The following is an 18,521-nucleotide window of genomic DNA, read 5'->3' as shown; positions in this document are numbered from 1 at the left end:
TTTTTTGCATTTTTCTCAAAACACATATTTTTGGCTCCATGCAATATTGAGGCCTCAATATCTCAACACCTAGAACAGTTAGAACTGAAATTCTTTTTGCAGAATGAAGTCTAATGTGGACTCTATGAAAGATAGCAAGCAGATTTCTTACCTTTCATTTCAGAAATTAATTTTTTGCTACATTTTGTGCCACGTGGTTGCCACATATTGTGGGCTTACATTGAATAGGCTGTAAAGTATCTATTAATGGTCGCATCAAAAGAGTGTTGCTATACTTCAATCCTTACTCCTTATGCTATCTAACCATGCCTTACAAATAATTCTTATTGTTCCATTTATTTTTAATTGAGGCTGCAAACAAAGGGAATTAAATGTTAATTACCTTAAGAATTAATTGCGCTACGTCAAAACTAAGTACATATTTGAAATCGGTGTGAAAATATTAATAAGACCGATCAGTTTGATTAGTATATATAGGAAAATAAAGAAGATTATTTATAGAGCAGTGTCCCCCCTTAAGGCCATCCAGTATTAGTACAGGCACTATACTTTCACAATCAGTTTAAATTTTTGCGCTCCGGGTGATGGTGTGATTCTTCATGGACCTTTTTCCAAACGAATGTGCGTATGTTGTAGCGAAAAGAGGCGTGGCTGTCACCTTCTGCTATGCTTGAGAAAAAAAAAAACATGCCCTTTGTGATTGCACTGCACTAGTGTCAAGATTTTGTAATCAAATGACTCCCAGCAAGTCGAGAAGTAAATTATATTGCCGGCTTTGCCGTCCGACAGTGCTGGGCAGTGATATTTAACCAAAAATGATGCCAGCTGTTCACTAGTGCTTTGGTTTGGAATCCAAGTAGTTTTATTCAGCCAAAGTATATTTATGAAGGTCCGCCGCATATCCAACATGTGGACCTAGTATTTTCAACCAGTTTCCAGTAGTGTCCACTTAGCTTTTCTCGTGAAATCCCAGCAGGGGGTGCTGCTGGTGTTACTACGCAGTTATAAAAAATCGCTCCTGTGGCGTCATCCCACTCGGCTGTGTTGCAAGAAAAGCATTGTGCTTATAACTTATGCTGTACCCGCACTTCAATTTGGCAATGAGACCTCGCATTACGATTCCGAAGATGACAGCAAAGCAGATTCAGGCTGAAGATTCAAGATTGACGGTGACTGTTTTTTTAATCAGCACGAGACATCCGCAGCTGTTCACCGGCGAGTTTCCTTTACCACCTTGAGCGGTCTCCTTCCTTGTGTGCGCTTATCTGCCGATCTTCTTGCACGACCTGAGAGCCCTACTGATTATCTTCAGGGTGCATACTTCGCTTGGTTATGGTGTGCTGCCATCAATAGCAAAAAAACTTCTGTTCATGCAAAGAAGGCCGCCCATAGCACATCTCGGCCCATCACTACGAATCAGCACAAGACAGTTTACAACGGCGTGGGATTTCCTTCTACTCTTGTTCTCTGTAGAGGTTATAAAGACAATCTGCAAAAATGCTAACAGATATGCTTGAGTACATAATCTTGTAGTTGCCCAGCTATGCTGAGAGCGATCTGTCCTAGAAGAGGTGATGAGACAAATTGGTGAAGTACATTCCTTGGACTTCTCATCGGACCATCCTCAGAAGATGCCGAAAGGGCGGAACTGCAAAATGTGTTACAGGAACGCAAAGCTGAATGAAAACCAGTCGTTTTGTGTAAAAATTGCAGAGTGCACCTATGCGTCACAAAATCCAGGAACTGATTCACCGCATGGCATGAGAGATGAACTTTTTTGTATATATAAAGAACGGTGGTGTATTGAGCATTTATTTTTTCAGACACTACTCCTGGGTTATTTTTCTTTGAAATTTATATTCTGAATTTCCTTTGATGTGATTGTAGATATCATGTTTTTTTTATGTTTTTATCAACTGGCAGCAAAAATAGTGCTTTCTATAAATTTTATTTTACCTAATAATTCTTTTTGTTTGGCAATGTACGTTTTTGGAAAGAGCATTTCATTATGTGCATTATGCTATGCTGCAATGTATGCTGTAATATTATTTGTAGGGGTAAATAATTTTTTCCCGAGACGTATAAAAACAACCATTTTCTCGTGGTAACGAAAGAGTTAAAGAGAGTCCATTGTATGTGCAAGTGCACCCACGTATAGTCGGATACAACTTTAGAAAAAAGGGGAGGCCCCGCCGAGGCCCCGCCCAGATGACCGAAGCGCGACGTCCGATAGCCTCCCCGACTAAAATAATCCCTCTCAAAAAATCGTGCTTCTGAAACTTGCAATTCTCGGTATAAATAAAGACTCTTGTATTTTGATGACTGGTTTAGTAGAGCTCTCATGTGCTACAGCACATGCCGGATCGCGACAGAAAAATAACCCCGTGCCTTCCACAACGCTGCCCGTCGTCTGCTCTTTAGCTTCATTGCAAAGAGCAGCCCTGCATGGCTTTTGCGCTTGTTTACATGTACACAGCAAATATACTACTCCTGTTCCGAGCTTCAAATGAATCAGTTGATATTAAACAAGTAATTATATAAAACAATGCATTTATCACAACCATTACAAACTCAAGATGCTCGGTGTCAGCGAAAGCACAGTGTTCAAGGTGAGGAGGGAGGTCAAAGCTTCACATATTTCGGGTGGCAAACTGTCGACGCCGTCGCGAAAGCGCCCACGAAATGCAGAGAAAAGAAGACTCACACAAAGTATTACACGTTGTGCGTGCCGAGGTCATGTGCACGATTTCTTTCGCCGCAACGAGATACCGACGCGGTCGTGATCACTAACGATTTCTCGAAGCGTATATGGTGTTATGTTTGTGCCCTGGGATTTGCCTGACGGAAGGCCAGTCTGACGTGTCTTAAACAACCTTCTGGAAAAGGCCAGCGCCTGATTGTGACGCACATCGGCAGCGAGGATGGCTTCATCGACGGCTGCTTAGATAGATTCCATGGCCAAAAAACAGGCAACTACCACAATGAAATGGACGGCAATCGCTTTGAGGGATGGTTCAATGACGTTCTGCAGAAGTTGCCTGCTGGTAGCGTCATTGTTCTGGACAATGCACCTTACCATTCCCGGAGAGAAGAGAAATTGCCGATGACAGCTTGGAAGAAGGAAAAAATACAGGAGTGGCTCAAAAGGAAAACCATCACCTACAGCGAAAGGATGGTTAGAAAGCAGCTGCTTGAGTTGGCCACGCTTTCTGAGCTACATCGTAGACAATGCAGCTGAAAGGGCTGGATGCATTGTACTCAGGCTGCCACCGTACCACTGCGAATTTAGTCCTATCGAGCTCGTGTGGGCAAAGGTGAAAAATGGCATCGCTGCGGACAATGGAGACTTCAAGCTGTCCACAGTCGAAGACGTCTTGAGAGAAAAAATCAAGCACGTAACGGCAGAAGACTGGAGGAAGAACATTCACCACGTGATGGACCTGGAGGTAAAGTTCAGGCTTGATACGTCTGGAAGTAACCATATCCAACCCATCATCATCATCCAAGTGGGTGAAGATGACAGTGAAGAAAGCGACTCCGACTGTGAGCTGTCCGGCATTTAGCCACTCAATGAAGCATAACGGCTTCTTATTAACAAAAGAACAGCCCTTATTAGGGCTACCAAAATTTTGCCGGTGGGTTTGCAGCAGCCAAGCATTTTCCCGTGGCCTCTCAAATAAGCAGTTCATTTGGTGAAATATTTCTTTTAATGGAAGCCCAATTCTGAAAAAGCATCGTCCTGCACAGATCGTGCTCAATATAAGATTTGGCATGGAAACGTGCTGGAATGCTGGAAAATCTTAATGCAAATACAGTTATTAACCCTGAATAACTATGTGGGGCCCAAAATGCTCATTCGGGCAGCCACTGTCCAGCTTCATACGAAAAAGCAGTAGTCAACGTGAAAGTGACAGCCACTCTTAGCAGCCTGCACGCCAAAGCATATTGTGCTTTGCGTGCAGTTGTGCTGCCCCTATTGTTTTTTCCAGCCTGTTGAGATGAATAATGCCAATGTCAGAAGGCCCAAAATACTCTATTGGGCAGCCACCTACGAGCATTACGGGCCCTGTGATGAAATAACAGTCATCGGGGCACGCTTGAAAGGCACCTTTAGTATCTGCACTTCAAAGCGCAGCCACGTCGTAGCCATTGTAGGTGAAACAGCAGTAGTCAATACGAAATTGACCGCCACATTTAGCAGTTTGCATGCGAAAGCACATTCATGTGGTCACATTCATATTGGTTACCAGGCCCAGGCAAATTTTGCGAATGAGAACAATTATCAAACATCATTAGCTTAGGCCCAAAATACTCATTCGGGTAACTATTAATAGCAGTAGTCGAGGGCACGCTTGAAAGGCACCATCAGCAGTCTGCACGTCAAAGCGCAGTCAAGCTGTCGCCACTGTTGGTAAAACAGCAGCAATCGACGCGAAAATGACAGCTGCTGTTGGCAGCTTGCATGCAAAAACACATTCATGTGGTGGCATTGCTTATTTTGGTTACCAGGCCCAGGCAAATTTTGCGAATGAGAACAATTATCAAACATCATTAGCTTAGTTAGGCCCAAAATACTCATTCGGGTAACTATTAATAGCAGTAGTCAAGGGCACGCTTGAAAGGCACCGTTCGCAGTCTGCACATCAAATCACAGTCATGCCACAGCCATTGTTGTATTTGTTTATCTGACCTGGCAAGTAACACCAATGTAAGCACAATTATTCAACCTGAATAGCTCTGCTAGCATTGTTTGTACTAAAAATGCTGAGTGAAGTTGAATGTGTTTTATTGAGGCAATTATTTAATTCACAAGCCATCGGCATAGTGATGGACAGCCAGGTTCAGACAATGACATTTGTGAAGTAATAAATGGTGAAAGTTGCAAAAGCTCTCAGTGCACTGCTTCGCTGGGCTCCATTAACTGAAATATGTCTTTGCAACGATGAAAGCGTCAGGCAGGAAATGACTCCCCACTGCACAGTATTATTCGTGTTGAAAACTCTTACCATCATATGTGATGGGCAGCGAAACCGTCTGTTTACTAAGACTGAATGCATGAAAAATGCAACAGCATAGAAAGATGTTGCTTCGCAATATGCAGCCTTTCATGTGCACTTTTGGCAAGCTGCCACATGTACTGATGCATAAACATGAACAGAGGTAAGAGGCAAAGTTGCTGTGCAACCCACATGACGCTTTTAAGAAAATGTATCTCTAAACCTTTCTATTTTCATAGGTGATCAAAATTTGTTTTGAGCAAGTTGGTTAATCACATTGCAGCAACAACACAAGAAGCAAGGACAGAAAACACAGTGAGTAGGCAGATTGAGAAGACGAGGTAGACCAGTGATAAAGGTTTTAATGAGATGGAAGAGGCCAGCCCTGCAGTGTACAGGAGTTAGTGCTTTGAATGAGATTCGTTAATGAAAATGTGTAAAGACTTTGCTGAAAGAAAACTAGCAAAAACAAATGCTAATATAAAATAAAAGGACAGAAATAAGAGTACGCGCAAATGTGCATGGAATCAGGCACACAAACGCGAAAACTAAGAAAAACTCAAATTAAAAAAATGTGGGAAATAAAAAAATTAATAAACGCAAGAAAGCATACACACATATACAAACAGACCTGGGCAGAGGTATTATAGGAGCGGGTTCACAAGCTGCTGTGCCTACCTTCTCGTATGTTCTTTTTTTAACCGTTCTCTTAACACTGTCTTGGGAATTTTTAATTGCAACATATCACAAGAATCGAAAAGCAGCGAGAAGCTATGTTGTGAGAAACCATATCGAGCGCGGGCGACACAACTTATGCGTGACTGTGCCACAGCGTGCATTCTACAGCTTGCGCGCGCGGTGAGCGCTGGTGGAAAGCAATCAATCGACGGTGCCACACAACGCACGAGCACCGCCGTTAGACGCTCGGCCATCTTACTGCTGAAAACGATCGTTCACGCTAAGTTGACGGCAACAAATCTTTGCGTTAGAGGCTTCTTTTGCAAATATTTCCTGTTGAGAGGCTCGTAGGTTTGTTTCAGGCGCGCACGCTTTTCCCATTTCTCCTGAGAATGATTTTGCTTCATCACTTCACCCCGTCCGATGAGAAACGCAGCGACACAGTACGCGAACACACCCGCGGCTGACAGTAGGCACCAGACTTTGGCAAATTTTTCTCGTCGTAACTTCACTCGGGAGCGAAATAAAACAGACATGGAACAAACAGGTAGGATGTGTGTTTGCAGCGGTCGCCGTGGGATCCTGTTTTTAGGCAAAGCGTAATGCAGCGTCAGTGATGCTCGCTGCATTGTTTCTTCGCCGGATCACGGCTTGGAATAAACGCACGTGGCACAAATGCCGCATCGTAAGCTCGCAGTAATATTTCCGGCATGATAGACAATCACAAACAGTTCGGGAATTCACTGTGACGAGGCGTTGACACGCACAGCTGACGCGACTTGGCCCAGTTCGCAGCCCGGGCGGCCATCTTCTCCGACGGCGGGGTCACCGGCCGTCCGGCGCATGACATCGGTTCAGAGTGCGCGCCCATTGGTGGATGTTCGTGTGCATCCGCCTCGGAGGAGTAAACACCCCCTTTTTTTCTAACATTGTATCCAACTATAGATGTATACGCTGTGATGCTGCTCATAGTGACAACTGACTTCAACAATCATCTGAGTAATCTGTAGCTTCAATAGACGAATCAAAGTTTAAAGAAATAATTAAAGAATGTCTGCGTGTTCTTGTTTTACTTTGCACCACAGCAAGAGAGGTGTACTCCTGTTTCATCTGGTTGTTCCCGCATAATTCAGCCTCACTTGTAGACAATAAAACTGTCATTTTCTACGTATTTCAGCATGAAAACGTGCTTCATGATTCGCTTGCATCTGCCTCACTGTTCGTGTAGCAGTGACTTATACCGTTAGTCAGGTCTTCTTGTGCACAGCACACATCTTGCGCTGTGAGAATCTCAGCAGAAGTGCGCCACACAGCAAAAGATTCAGAGAAGAAAAAAATGCGGGGCCCATGATGTATGCGTTGCACAATCCGCCTCCAGCTTCGGTATGGGAGAACGCAGGGAAGGAATTTCGCTTGCGGAGGCTAGATGGGGGCAAGTAGAGAGAGCATCTATGTTGGTGATGATGCTCACCTCCTGAAATCATCAGTTTGTGACTGAAATATTTCTACCTTGGCTATTAATAAAGCGATATGAAAAATTCTTGCAGTAGAACGCTTTCTAGAAGGCACGTAACAACTTCCAGCATATAACCAAAATTTGCTATTTGTCCTGGTGTGGGGCCACATAGCAAAAAACTGATAGTTACCCACCTGAACTTTACCCAGCACACTGAATGTTAGCCAACCTCATATTTTCACTCATTTTGTTTCGATTTTAGGTTGGCTATCTCGTGAGATTTTATGGTAGTTGCGTGGATGAGAAATGAGTGCAACCTGCTCCTCTCAGCGGCACTGTCAATAGGGCAACTGATTTTGTGCTTCAGTTCGGTATAGCTGATTTTGCTACTTCAAAAGGGTAATTCTGCTGTTTCCATGTGATACATAACTTGGTCCACATTTTTCATATTTATGTTGTCATTTAATCGCTATTTTCTTTCTCTCTCATTTATTTCCTTCCATCACCTTGCTCATTAACTCTGTGCCTCCAGTTTCCTGGCCATAATTATGTTCACTTTAGTTAGATTAACACTAACAAGATTAACACAGTTAGAGTCAACACTGTTTTTATATAAGTATAATCACATATGTGTTGTGCATGTGCCCAATTCTTCGCCTGTATAAAACCAGCCGGAATTTCTTCAATAAAGTGAGTTGAAAGTCAGCTTTCTTTCCTGTCTTTGTTTTTCCTTCCCAAAAACTGCACTGTACCTATTTCGTCCCCCCTGAGTGATTCGATTTTGTGAGTGTTTGTTGTGTGGCCATTTAATATATAGTCATCAAAATGAATAATTGCAAAAATACTGCGCCATTTTCAAGTGCAATTCTTCATTTTAATGGCTATATATTAAATGTCCCCACAACAAAAACTTGTTCAATCGAATTGCATGGGGGGGGGGGGGGACAAAATAGCTTGAATTAGGCGATGTTCAGTCTAACTAAAGTGAACATAATTTGGGTCAGGAAACTGGAGGCACTGAGTAAACGAGCAAGGTGGTGGAAGGAAAAAAGAGAAAAAAATTAATTAAATGACAACGTAAGTATGAAAGAAGTGTTATGACAGACTGCGTTAGGCATCTCATGGAAATAGCAGAACCATTCTTCTGAAGCAGCAAACTCGGCTATATTGAACTGAATCTTGTCCCCCGCCCTTGTCTCATTCGTGCATGCATGCTTTTCTTTATTAAATTTGTTGTAATGCATGAGTGGAAATACGGTATGAGAGCAGGGGCTGCATCATGTTGATCACCTTTGGGGATATCAGTTTCGGCAGGCAGCACCATACAACCTTGTTGATATGATCCATTTTGTATGGTTTCTCTGCACCAAAGTTCATGATCGAAAACATAAAAAATGTCGCAATACAGTTGCGCTTCTTTTTTACCGGTTGATACATTACCAGAAAACGCTATCTTTCAGTACCAACGTTCAGTACATCAACAAATTGCAATCATATGATAAGTTTTTTCACCACTAGATCCTGTGTAAACAAGAAATGGCATGAGACTCGCATTATTGAGGGCAGTAAGCACCCGCCACGGCAGCTTTATCGCACTACTCGCCCATCTGTATCACATAAAAGTGCTGGCACACACGCATTCCTTTTCTGGCACCAGCGAATCTCGCGAGTCATCACATGCCACCAACCCTATTACGATAGGGATCTTCACATATGTTTCACATTACGTGCGTGTGGTATAGTGTTGTTAGAAATTGGAAGTGTACTGCATGCTTTTAGTAGGCAATAACCCAAACACGTTGCGGTTCTCTGGTCTAGGCTGCGCAAAGTGAGTGTCATGTTTCGCTCTGGTGGCATCATATTACAATGTTGCCCACCAGCTCGATTTCGTTTCGGTTTCCTGTTGCAGTCTTAAAACATTATGCAATAGGAATATGACAAGGTGTGTCTGTGGCTGCTCAGTCCTCACCAGCTTGACGCGAATTGGCATCTCACGCTGCAATGATTTGCACAATGCTTCACATTATGTAGACGTCAACTACAGTCGAGTCTGTCAAATTTTTCATTGACTTTGAATTGTACATTTTCTTGTTTAGTACTTTTTTTTTCTTGCATTTTTTTCAAGCTTATATGAACGAGGTTCTACTGTATTTGGCTGTGCCTTCCATCAAAACGACTCTTGTGGCACTGAGGTGTGGCACCATATGCTACATTGTGCAAAGCATCGACTAGAGCATTCGCCTGAGAATACAATCCCAAAAGCTAGCTGCCTGAGGTCCCGTTTTCAATAAAGTATCACATTGAATGTCTGTCACACATTGATACAAGTATCAGACAATCATGTTATGCTGTTTGAAGTATGCTGTTACAAACCTGTGCTGACTTGTCATTCAGAAAAGAAAAGGGGGGGGGGCACAGTCCATTGCTGTAGCTAAAGCCCCTTAAACTTCGTAAAGTAGCAACACTGTCCTCCTCCACCTGTACTCCTCGTTTCTCCTCTCTTTCACATTCCTCCTCGACCGTGGCACCGCCCACACCACTCGAGAGTAGCAGACGACCTTTCGCTGACTAAATGCACTCATAGCAAGGCGTTGCGCTTTAAGCATTTGTGTTGGCCTTCTAGCTCCAAGTAAGTTTGTGTACAGCATAGAATTTCTATATGGACAGTTATACAAATTCAGTGATAATAGCTTTTTTTTTCCTGTTTCGATAACAATGTTTTTTTAAAGTATTTGAATGAGCACTAACGCTGTGGCATGATGACTCTGAATGTATTGCATGTGCTACAATTAGGTATGCAACATTTTTTAAAGTGCGTGTCGCAATATCTTGTTAGGAGTGGTCGTAAATAAAACATGCACAATCGAATGCCAACATCCTGACCTCCAGCAAGCCCTCAGTAGCCTGAATAATTCGCGCGACCGTTTCAGCTATGACACACAAAGGCCGACAGAGGGAGCGAATGAACGCTGCTCTGATAGCTCGAAAGAGTGTTACAAGCTACACTGCCACCAATGTGCGTGCTTGCCAATCTTCCAAGCACGCACAAAGGCTCAGAGGTGGACGCTTTTGCTTTTATGTTTCTCGTGCCTCAAAATCGACATAAATACATGCAGCCAATCATCGAGTTGGGATTCTGCGTATATAAAAATGAAATAGGTTTTCTAGTATTTGTGTTCGCAAAGTGGCAGTGCAGTAACAGCGCTTCATTCAGGATCAAACAAGTGCATTATTTTTTTTACCTTAGGGACTCCTCATGAATTACATTTCATTGTGCGTTAGCTTGTCCATTCATGAAGTCATACTTGTCGGGAAACGAGTTGCATTAAGGTGCATGCATTGAGGACCGGATGCGTTCACTCCAAAATAATGTTTGCGAGATATAACTTTAGTAAAGGGATGACCGTGCAAAGAATTGCCGCGCTATGACGCGGCCTAAATTGCAACAAGTGAAATGATACAGTCATTCATATTGAGGCACCATTTGTTGTCTCATTACGTGTGTCTCAGAGACAGTGGTCGAACAAGCTAATAGGCGAACGAACTAGTAAGCGAACAACTAAACGAACAAGCAGATGAAGGTTAAACGAGCCAGCAAACAAACGAGTGACTGCATGTTTTCTTTGAGAGTGCTGCACTGCTGCATCTTAACCTACACACACTTTAAAGCTGCCATGAATTAACATGTACGTCTCAAGGCTTATGATGCTGTCGTTCAGCGACAAACTTGGTTTCGGGAGAGCACGCACACTTTTCCTTTGTATTGGAAATCCACCGGGTGACTGGCAATGACAAACATGAACAAAAAAGGCAAACAAAGCTATTCACTCTAAAGAAGGCTAGTTAGTAACCACAAAATGCAGAGAGTTGCTTTCCTAAGATTATTTTTACGCTCGAGCCTCACATTTTGTTAAAAGGAATGCGCAGAATCCTAAAGGTTTCATAATCACGTTTTCGCACGCAGCCTTGGGTGCCTGCGAATTTATGTCTGTTGGCGTACATTACGATTAAGCGCACTAAATACGACCATGTACTGCTTATATAAACAAAGTACACATCGTGTAGGAACCCTATGAAAGTATGCAGCCAAGTGGCAACTTCCTCAGTGAACTGTGCAATATCTACTACGTTATGGCCCACAACAGCAAGCCTGACATATACTATACTATGAGAGACTCGCCAATACCTCGTATTGGGGGCGAGGACTTACGGAGTGGCCATCTGTCCAAAGCACTTCCCTTGCATAGTGTGAGGGATCACGCGGCACGCTCCTCATAGGTTTTGCTTACGACGCTCAATAAAAGCACCACGCGGCAGCCCTCCTGGACGTTTATGTAAGCACTCTCAAAACGAGGAAAGTTTTTGACTGTTGGTATAATAATCTTGGGCAAACTGAAAGCACAGAATCATTTACAGACTCTATCTCTTTACCGAATACGTACAGTGAACGCCACTGCGCGCGGTCGCCGCGATGGAGTCTCCCAAACTGGCTTCTTGCGTGAAAGGTAGGCAAACACTGAGAGGAAACTGTGAAATATGTTCTTATATAGTGGGCTGTCTGTATAACCGAAGGGAGCATAACAGAACAAAGCCTCAGTGCAGCGACCGCATGGGTTCGTAGCGACCGACTGTGCGTCTGCATGCATGTCTGCGCACAATATTATGCTTCCGCTGTGAGCGCGTTTTCGCACCATGCTAGGCCGCAGCATATGAGCATTTGACAGTACACAAGCAACCATAGTTGCCTGGGCGCTATCAGAACTGTTCAAAAATAATTTCGTTATAGAGACTTCGATGCTTACGGCGACTGTGATGTGCCGTCGCGACGATTCAATCTTTTTTGTCTTCTAAATTCTTGGACATTTCAATATTATTTCTAAGTTGCGTCGCACTGTATGTTTATTGGTCTTCTCAGCATGCGATTTCCCTCTGCTTCTTTTTCGTAAACCAGTGCATTAATTCATAACACAAACATGACCATATGCCATGCCTTTTTTTTTTTTTTTTTTTTTTAATGCGCGTCTCACCGCTCCCTTTCGGTTCCAGTAAACTTGCCAGTATCTAGCATCAACAAGTTTATAGACCAAACCGTCATGACATTAGCCGGGCAGCAGGTGTGGGCGCGCTTCTCAGTATGCGTTTTCTGCCACTCGCCGAACATCGCAGTCCCGGCACCATAGCAAAATTTTCCTCACGTCTGTGCTTGCCGCACACTCAAGTTGTAGCTGATGGCTGTCTGCCGGTCTGTCTGCCGATGGCTGCCTGTCTGTCGTGAGCCAAGCTTCACACAGCTACTTGTCCTGCAGCTACGTGTGGATAAGGTTGACACCGGTCTCCATTGTGTGCGGCCGGCACTGCGGCACCGAGCAGTAGCCTACCACTGCACGCCTCCAAAGGTAGCCACTACCTATTATAGTACTTTCAAATGTTGTCAAGCAGACACCCAAGGCGGTAAAGCCGCACCACTTAATCAGAACCGCAGCGAAACTGGGACCTTAAACTTTCGTTTCCAGCTCGCTTCGGCGCTTCCAAAGCAGCCGATGCGGCCGCTGTGTCCACGTGATCCCTCATGCCACGTCACCCCGACGGTGGTGCCAGCTTTTCCAGTGGGAGAGCTCGCCCCCAATAGTCATGTGGAGAATGTTGGTCTGGAGTTCTCCCTCCCAATTCGTTGAATCCATGTCTTTCTTCTTAACCCTTAGCGCTTACCTGGTGGTATCGAGAAGAGCTTCTTGTCTTTGCTTCAATTATTTTAGCATACGAAGGCACAGCAGGTTATGGCGATAAAAAATGCTGTAAAGCGGCGTTGCATTTTCCACAAAACTTAGTTCAAGGCATTCGCATACCAAACAACACGGAAGAGCAACGGCGCCAAAATGCGCTCCTCGCCACTCCGTAGACACTTCTCAAGCAAAAATGGCGCTGAAGAGCAACTGTAAACAAATGAAGCCGGTTCGAGGGCCCATATGATGCCATTAAAAAGTTTAGGGAGCTTTAGCTGTAGCTCGTGGCTATGACACTTTGCATCTAACTGCAAAGTTGCAGGCTCAACTCCCGCCATGCAAGCTGCGTCCCGATGGGGGGAGCATGCAGAGGCTTGTGTACTGTGCTTTAGTTAGGCGCACATTAAAGAACTGCAGCTGGTCGAAATTCTTCCACCCCCCCCCCCCTTACCCGATTAGAACATCTGTGTGTTCATTTAGTACAATATGCCCCTTAGTTTAAGAAGAGAAAATACACAGGTGTGCATGCGAACTAACTTGCAGCCAAAACTTTTTTTTCCTTGTAGCGGTTGCTGAACTGTTGTGCATTGCATCAGTATGCATGAGTGTGCTGTGTTTGTCTTCTTGCAGTTTCTGCGGAATCAGAAAGCGCAGGAGCGAGACACGCTGTCGGTGTTGTCGTTGGACAGTGGGACTAGTGCCGACAGCAAAGAGCCCCTCTTTGTTGTAGCCAGTGACGTGCGCCGGCGGCTGTCAGAGAACTCTCATGTGCCCAAGAATACAGTCAAGGTGAGGCCTTGCTCTTGCAAAAAGCCCCTCTCAGTTTCTGGCTTATGCACATCCTACGTATTTGAACCACTAACCTAAACAAAAAATTTATATTTGCACAAACCTAGTATTGCAGGTTTGTTTGGGGCTTGCTCATTTGATTCTCACAAGACGCAGTCTCCCATTGCCATTGTTGCCGAAAAACAAGATTTAGCTGGTAGAGTGTGGTTGGAGGACTGAGAAGCAAGGATGCTCCTTGCTACATTAGTCTGTGCTTAGAAGGGGCTGACTGCTTTTATTACACGGCATTTTTCCTTTGCACCCATTCTCATCATACTGGGCTGAACAGTATTAATGGCTGACCTCCTCATGTGCAGCGTGATCCTGAGGACCCATCAGCAGCTGCCCTCAAGGAGCCCTGGGAAGAGAAGGTGCAGCGCATTCGTGAGTCCTCCCCGTACAGCCACTTGCCTGGGTGGCAGCTGCGGGCAGCCATTGTCAAGTGCGGTGATGATCTGCGCCAGGAACTCATGGCTTATCAGCTGCTCAAGCTCCTGCAGGTGCTTCCTCCACACTTTTCATAATCGTGGCAGGTTACTGGTCATAGCAGGTTTAGAGGCCACCGCCATGTGACACTTCGCAATTCTAGCTAGCTGTGCAGCAGTGTTGCTGGGGGGCGCAACAAGTCCATGAAAATTTCGCTTGTAATGGAGATCCATGTATGTGATGGAGGATTTTCGAATGAAGGATCCTAGTCCTTTGTAGTGTGAGTGAGCACTTGCTTGCGTAACTTGCACACTGCGCACTTACCCTGAATTCTGGTGAACGGGAGACAGACACAAAAGCTTTGTCTCATTCCTATTTTATTTTGCTCCAGAAAGAAGTGAACTTGCATGTGCTTATGGAAAAATGAATTTTTAATTACTGTAATGCAGTTGAACCCACTTATAACAATATTCAAGTGCCACAAAAATTTCATTGTTGTAACCGATAATTGTTATACAAGGGTTATTCAAAAAGTAAGGGCCATTTGGTCCAAAAAGTATATGTATATTGTTGTAACATCAGAAATTCATGGACTTTCCCAAAAACTCCTATGACAGTACTTTGGGCTGTACAGAGTGAACCGCAGCCTGAGCAACGTGAATTACAAGGTCGTTCTTGATGGTGACAATAGTTCCAGTCACCGAAAGCACTTACCTGAAGTGGTGCATGTGGTACGGATGAAGCCATACCTGTCGAACTAATTTTGTGTGTGTGTGTGTGTGTGTGTGTGTGTGTTTAACTCTGTGCCGTTATACACCTCCCTCATATGCTTAAATTGTGCATCAGGACAATGCTTCCTTCGCTTGCTTCCCTGTTCGCGTACAGTAAAACCCCGTTAATTCGGATTTCACGGGACCGGAGAAAATGTCAGAATTAACCAAATGTCTAATCAACGAGGTTTCAACAATAATAACTAAAAAATGCCTAAAACATCAACATACCTTTACTTCGTGACATAACTGGTTGTTGTTGCTTGTTGTGCGCGAGAAATTTGCGCCGAAAGCACAATTTTTTGGAGTTCATGTAGGTGGTACAGTCCGCGCAGACTGTCAGGAGAAATGACACAGATGTCCTCCGAAACTTAGGGCGTCATCGGCCTCTTTAGCAGTGTGGCGCGGCACTTTACATGCATCCATGATGGGCGCATTTTCGCTATCAGAGTCGGGCTCTTCGTCGCCTAGTACATCCAGTATTTCGTCGTCGTTGAGGCGACCGGCAACGGCAACGTCACTATCAATGTGGATGTACTGTATTTACTTGCATAATGATTGCACTTTTTTATTTAAAATATTGACGCAAATTCAGGGGTGCGATCATTATGCGGGTTAAATTTCCCTCAAGAAGAAAACATTTTTTTTTTCATCCCACATTTGCTGCGCGATGACAACAGGTCAACAAATAGGCGGCTGCAGCTGTAACAGTGCGGAACACCAAGACGAAAATGGCGGCCTGCGGAGCAAGACGAACGCGCTGAACGCGATTTTTTTTGTAGATTATGTGCATTGAAACAGTTTCTACCATATCAGTAATGAATACTATCGTTACTATCGGCAAGTTTGCGGCAATAATGTAGCCATGACCACTTTGAGGAGACAAAAACGGAGATGGGAATGCTTAGCTGCCAGTGCAATGCCAGTGGAATGCTTAGCTACCCATGGCAGGCACACTGCGGAAACTGAGGCATTTGTCTTCACTACTATCTTAATACGGCATGCTTCCGCTATGGGTGGGCGAATATCTTAGCTGTGTTACAAGCGTCGGCGTATGAATAGGGTGCACTTCTAACGTATCAGTGTAAACATGGCTACTATTGTTGCCACTTGCAATTTGTTGCGTGCCCACGAGTGCAGACGAGAAGAATCGAAAAGCGCCTATTTTGTTGTTGTTATAATAAATTGTTGTTGTTGTTATAATAAATTTGTTGTTGTTAATATAAAGCCTACTAATAATAAAGCGAAGGCAAGTTTTGTTGTAGCTTTTTTTTTTTTTTTTTGATGGAAGTGCAGAAAGTGATAAAAGGAATGAAATGGGGCATCTGCTTAAGAATGTACGGTGTTGAGGCCATTTGGTATTTCTTGAAGAGTCGTTTACGTAGCATTTGACAGATGGTAAGCGCGATCATCATTAGCTAGAGTTGACACAGGACATGTCGCTGTGGCAAGTTCGGGGTGCGATCATTACAGTGGAAAGGAAAAAAATCGAATTTTGACGACAAAATTCAGGGCTGAAATCATTACGCGAGTGTGATCATTATGCAAGTAAATACAGTATTCGTCTAGTGGGACGTCTGGAGGCAGAAGTCTGTCGAAGCAACTGTCATCTTCCTCGGCATTTTGGTTAACATCCGCATCCCCGGTTTCCAAAGAATCGCCATCACGGACAAAGCCGCTGTGTCGGAAGCAGTTTGCAATTACTGCGGGCGGCGTGTTGCTCCACACATGCGCCACCACGTGCACTGCACTGAGCAGAGTTACATCATATTTTTTCTTTGCCTCCATACAGAGCAATATGCGCTCAAGTACTTGTCTTCTGTATCAGCCTTTCACATACTGAATAATTCCTTGATCCCGAGGCTGCAGGGAAGCCATTGTGTTTGGCGGCAAAAAAAGCAGCTGTGTGTTTATCAGCCCCGACACATTATTGTGCACACTACAGTTATCTAGAACAATTAGCGCTTTGCACGATTTTATAAAAACGGCAGTCCAGTTTGCGCAGCCAGGCCTGAAATATCGCTGAGGTCATCCAAGCCTTTCGATCCAAGCGATAGTCTACAGGAAGTTTCTTTATGCTTTTGAAGCATCTCGGCTTTTCTGCTTTGCCGATTATCAATAGCGGTAGCCGCTTCGTGCCAGTCATGTTGGCAGCCAGCAAAACTGTTATTCTGTCCTTGCTTCATTTACCGCCAACGCAAGGGTCCCCCTTAAATGTGATGGTTTTATCCGGCAGGGCTTTGTAGAAGAGGGCCGTCTCATCTGTGTTAAAAATGTTGCAGGCATCATAATCGGCCAGGCGTGCGGGTAATCCAGCCTTCCAATCTTCAACAACGCCTTCATTCGCAGCCCCTTTCTCGACGCATACGCTTCGGAAGACCATGGCCATGTCTTTTCTTGAATCGGTCGATCCTGCCTTCCAATGCCTTGAAGTCTTCGATGCTGAGCTTCAGCGCATACTTTTCGGCCTGCACACAGATAAGGGCGCCACTCAAAGGCAGCTATGCGTCGCGTGAATCTGCAATCCATCTTAACAACACTTCTTCAAGTTTCGGTTGTGCTGCCATTTGCAGTCTCTTCCTGTGTCAGCGAACTATGTGTGCTACACATTTTAATAATGTATCTCGGCTTGGAAAAATGGAGTCAAAAATATTTCAAAATTTTTTACGAAAAAAGAATCCTTTTCCTTCCCATTCTATTATTGATTGATGAACCACTTGTGCTCTATGAAGATACTTCTAATTATCTAAAGGCCACAGGAACCTACAGGAACTGTAGCACATTTCATGCTCTTATATTTTTACTTGCCCATTTACACCATTTTGCCACATTTGAACAAATAAGCTACTTCGAAAAACATGTGCTGGGCGCATTTATAGCTTGCACAGCTGCTGCGGCATTAAAATCCCAAATCATCATCATCATGTTCAGTCAGCATGCATGCGCCTGATCTATACATCCAATATGGCTGACCCTAATAGCGGCCCGTTTACTGGCGATGTCTGTTTGGGCAGAGCTTAGGGGACAGTGAATGCGTTGAACACACGTCATCTCCCTTTAAAATCGCCTATTTTCGGTCTGCCCCAGGGAGATTTCCAAGTAATAAGGGTAGCTCACAATGTCTAATTATGGTATTTACCCAATTCTTGCACATGCCTATATTCTCCATGAAAGTTTAGCCAAAAACTGTATTTGCATTGTGCTTATGTTTTGTTGCACAGCACTGCTGTACTGCGGCAAAGCTGACTTCAACAGTAGTGGAACAGCTGTGCCAATTGCGCCAAACTGCGCCAAAAGTAGGCTTTTGTGCCATCCTGCGTGAAAATGACATTTTAGCAAAAAATTGCGCCGAGCCTGCGCCAAAGCATGCATAAGAGTGAAATCCTGCTTCCATTAATGCTTCACAGCTAGCAAAACTGAAATCAAAACCAACAGCATGCGATCATCATCATTGTAGAAGGAAGCTGAGACACATCAGAGTCATCTGGTTCATCATTCCTGTATTTTTTTCCAACAGCCGTACAATGTAGTGCTGTTGTGCCATCTTGCTCGCGCTTTATTTCGGTGTCCATCGAATCTGCATGGTACTACAAAGTCTGTCGAAGGAGGATGTCACATTCTAGGATTAAATGTTAGCTTATCC

At 44.1% G+C, this 18,521-nt stretch overlaps 1 protein-coding gene across 6 annotated transcripts in view; it reads left to right on the top strand.

Moving 5' to 3' along the window:
• Positions 1-18,521, top strand: part of fwd (phosphatidylinositol 4-kinase beta fwd) — a 161,138-nt gene that overhangs the window by 112,698 nt on the left and 29,919 nt on the right. For all 6 annotated transcript variants that reach the window (XM_075697209.1, XM_075697204.1, XM_075697206.1 and 3 more), the window contains 2 exons: positions 13,485-13,643; positions 14,000-14,182. In XM_075697209.1, the coding sequence (XP_075553324.1) occupies positions 13,485-13,643; positions 14,000-14,182 (342 nt within the window). The remainder of the gene's footprint in view (positions 1-13,484; positions 13,644-13,999; positions 14,183-18,521) is intronic.

Source organism: Dermacentor variabilis, chromosome 6 (assembly GCF_050947875.1).
Source record: "Dermacentor variabilis isolate Ectoservices chromosome 6, ASM5094787v1, whole genome shotgun sequence".
In the NCBI taxonomy this organism is placed as follows: domain Eukaryota; kingdom Metazoa; phylum Arthropoda; class Arachnida; order Ixodida; family Ixodidae; genus Dermacentor; species Dermacentor variabilis.
Note: the sequence above shows the minus strand (reverse complement) of the source record. Positions and strands in the feature narration are given on the sequence as shown.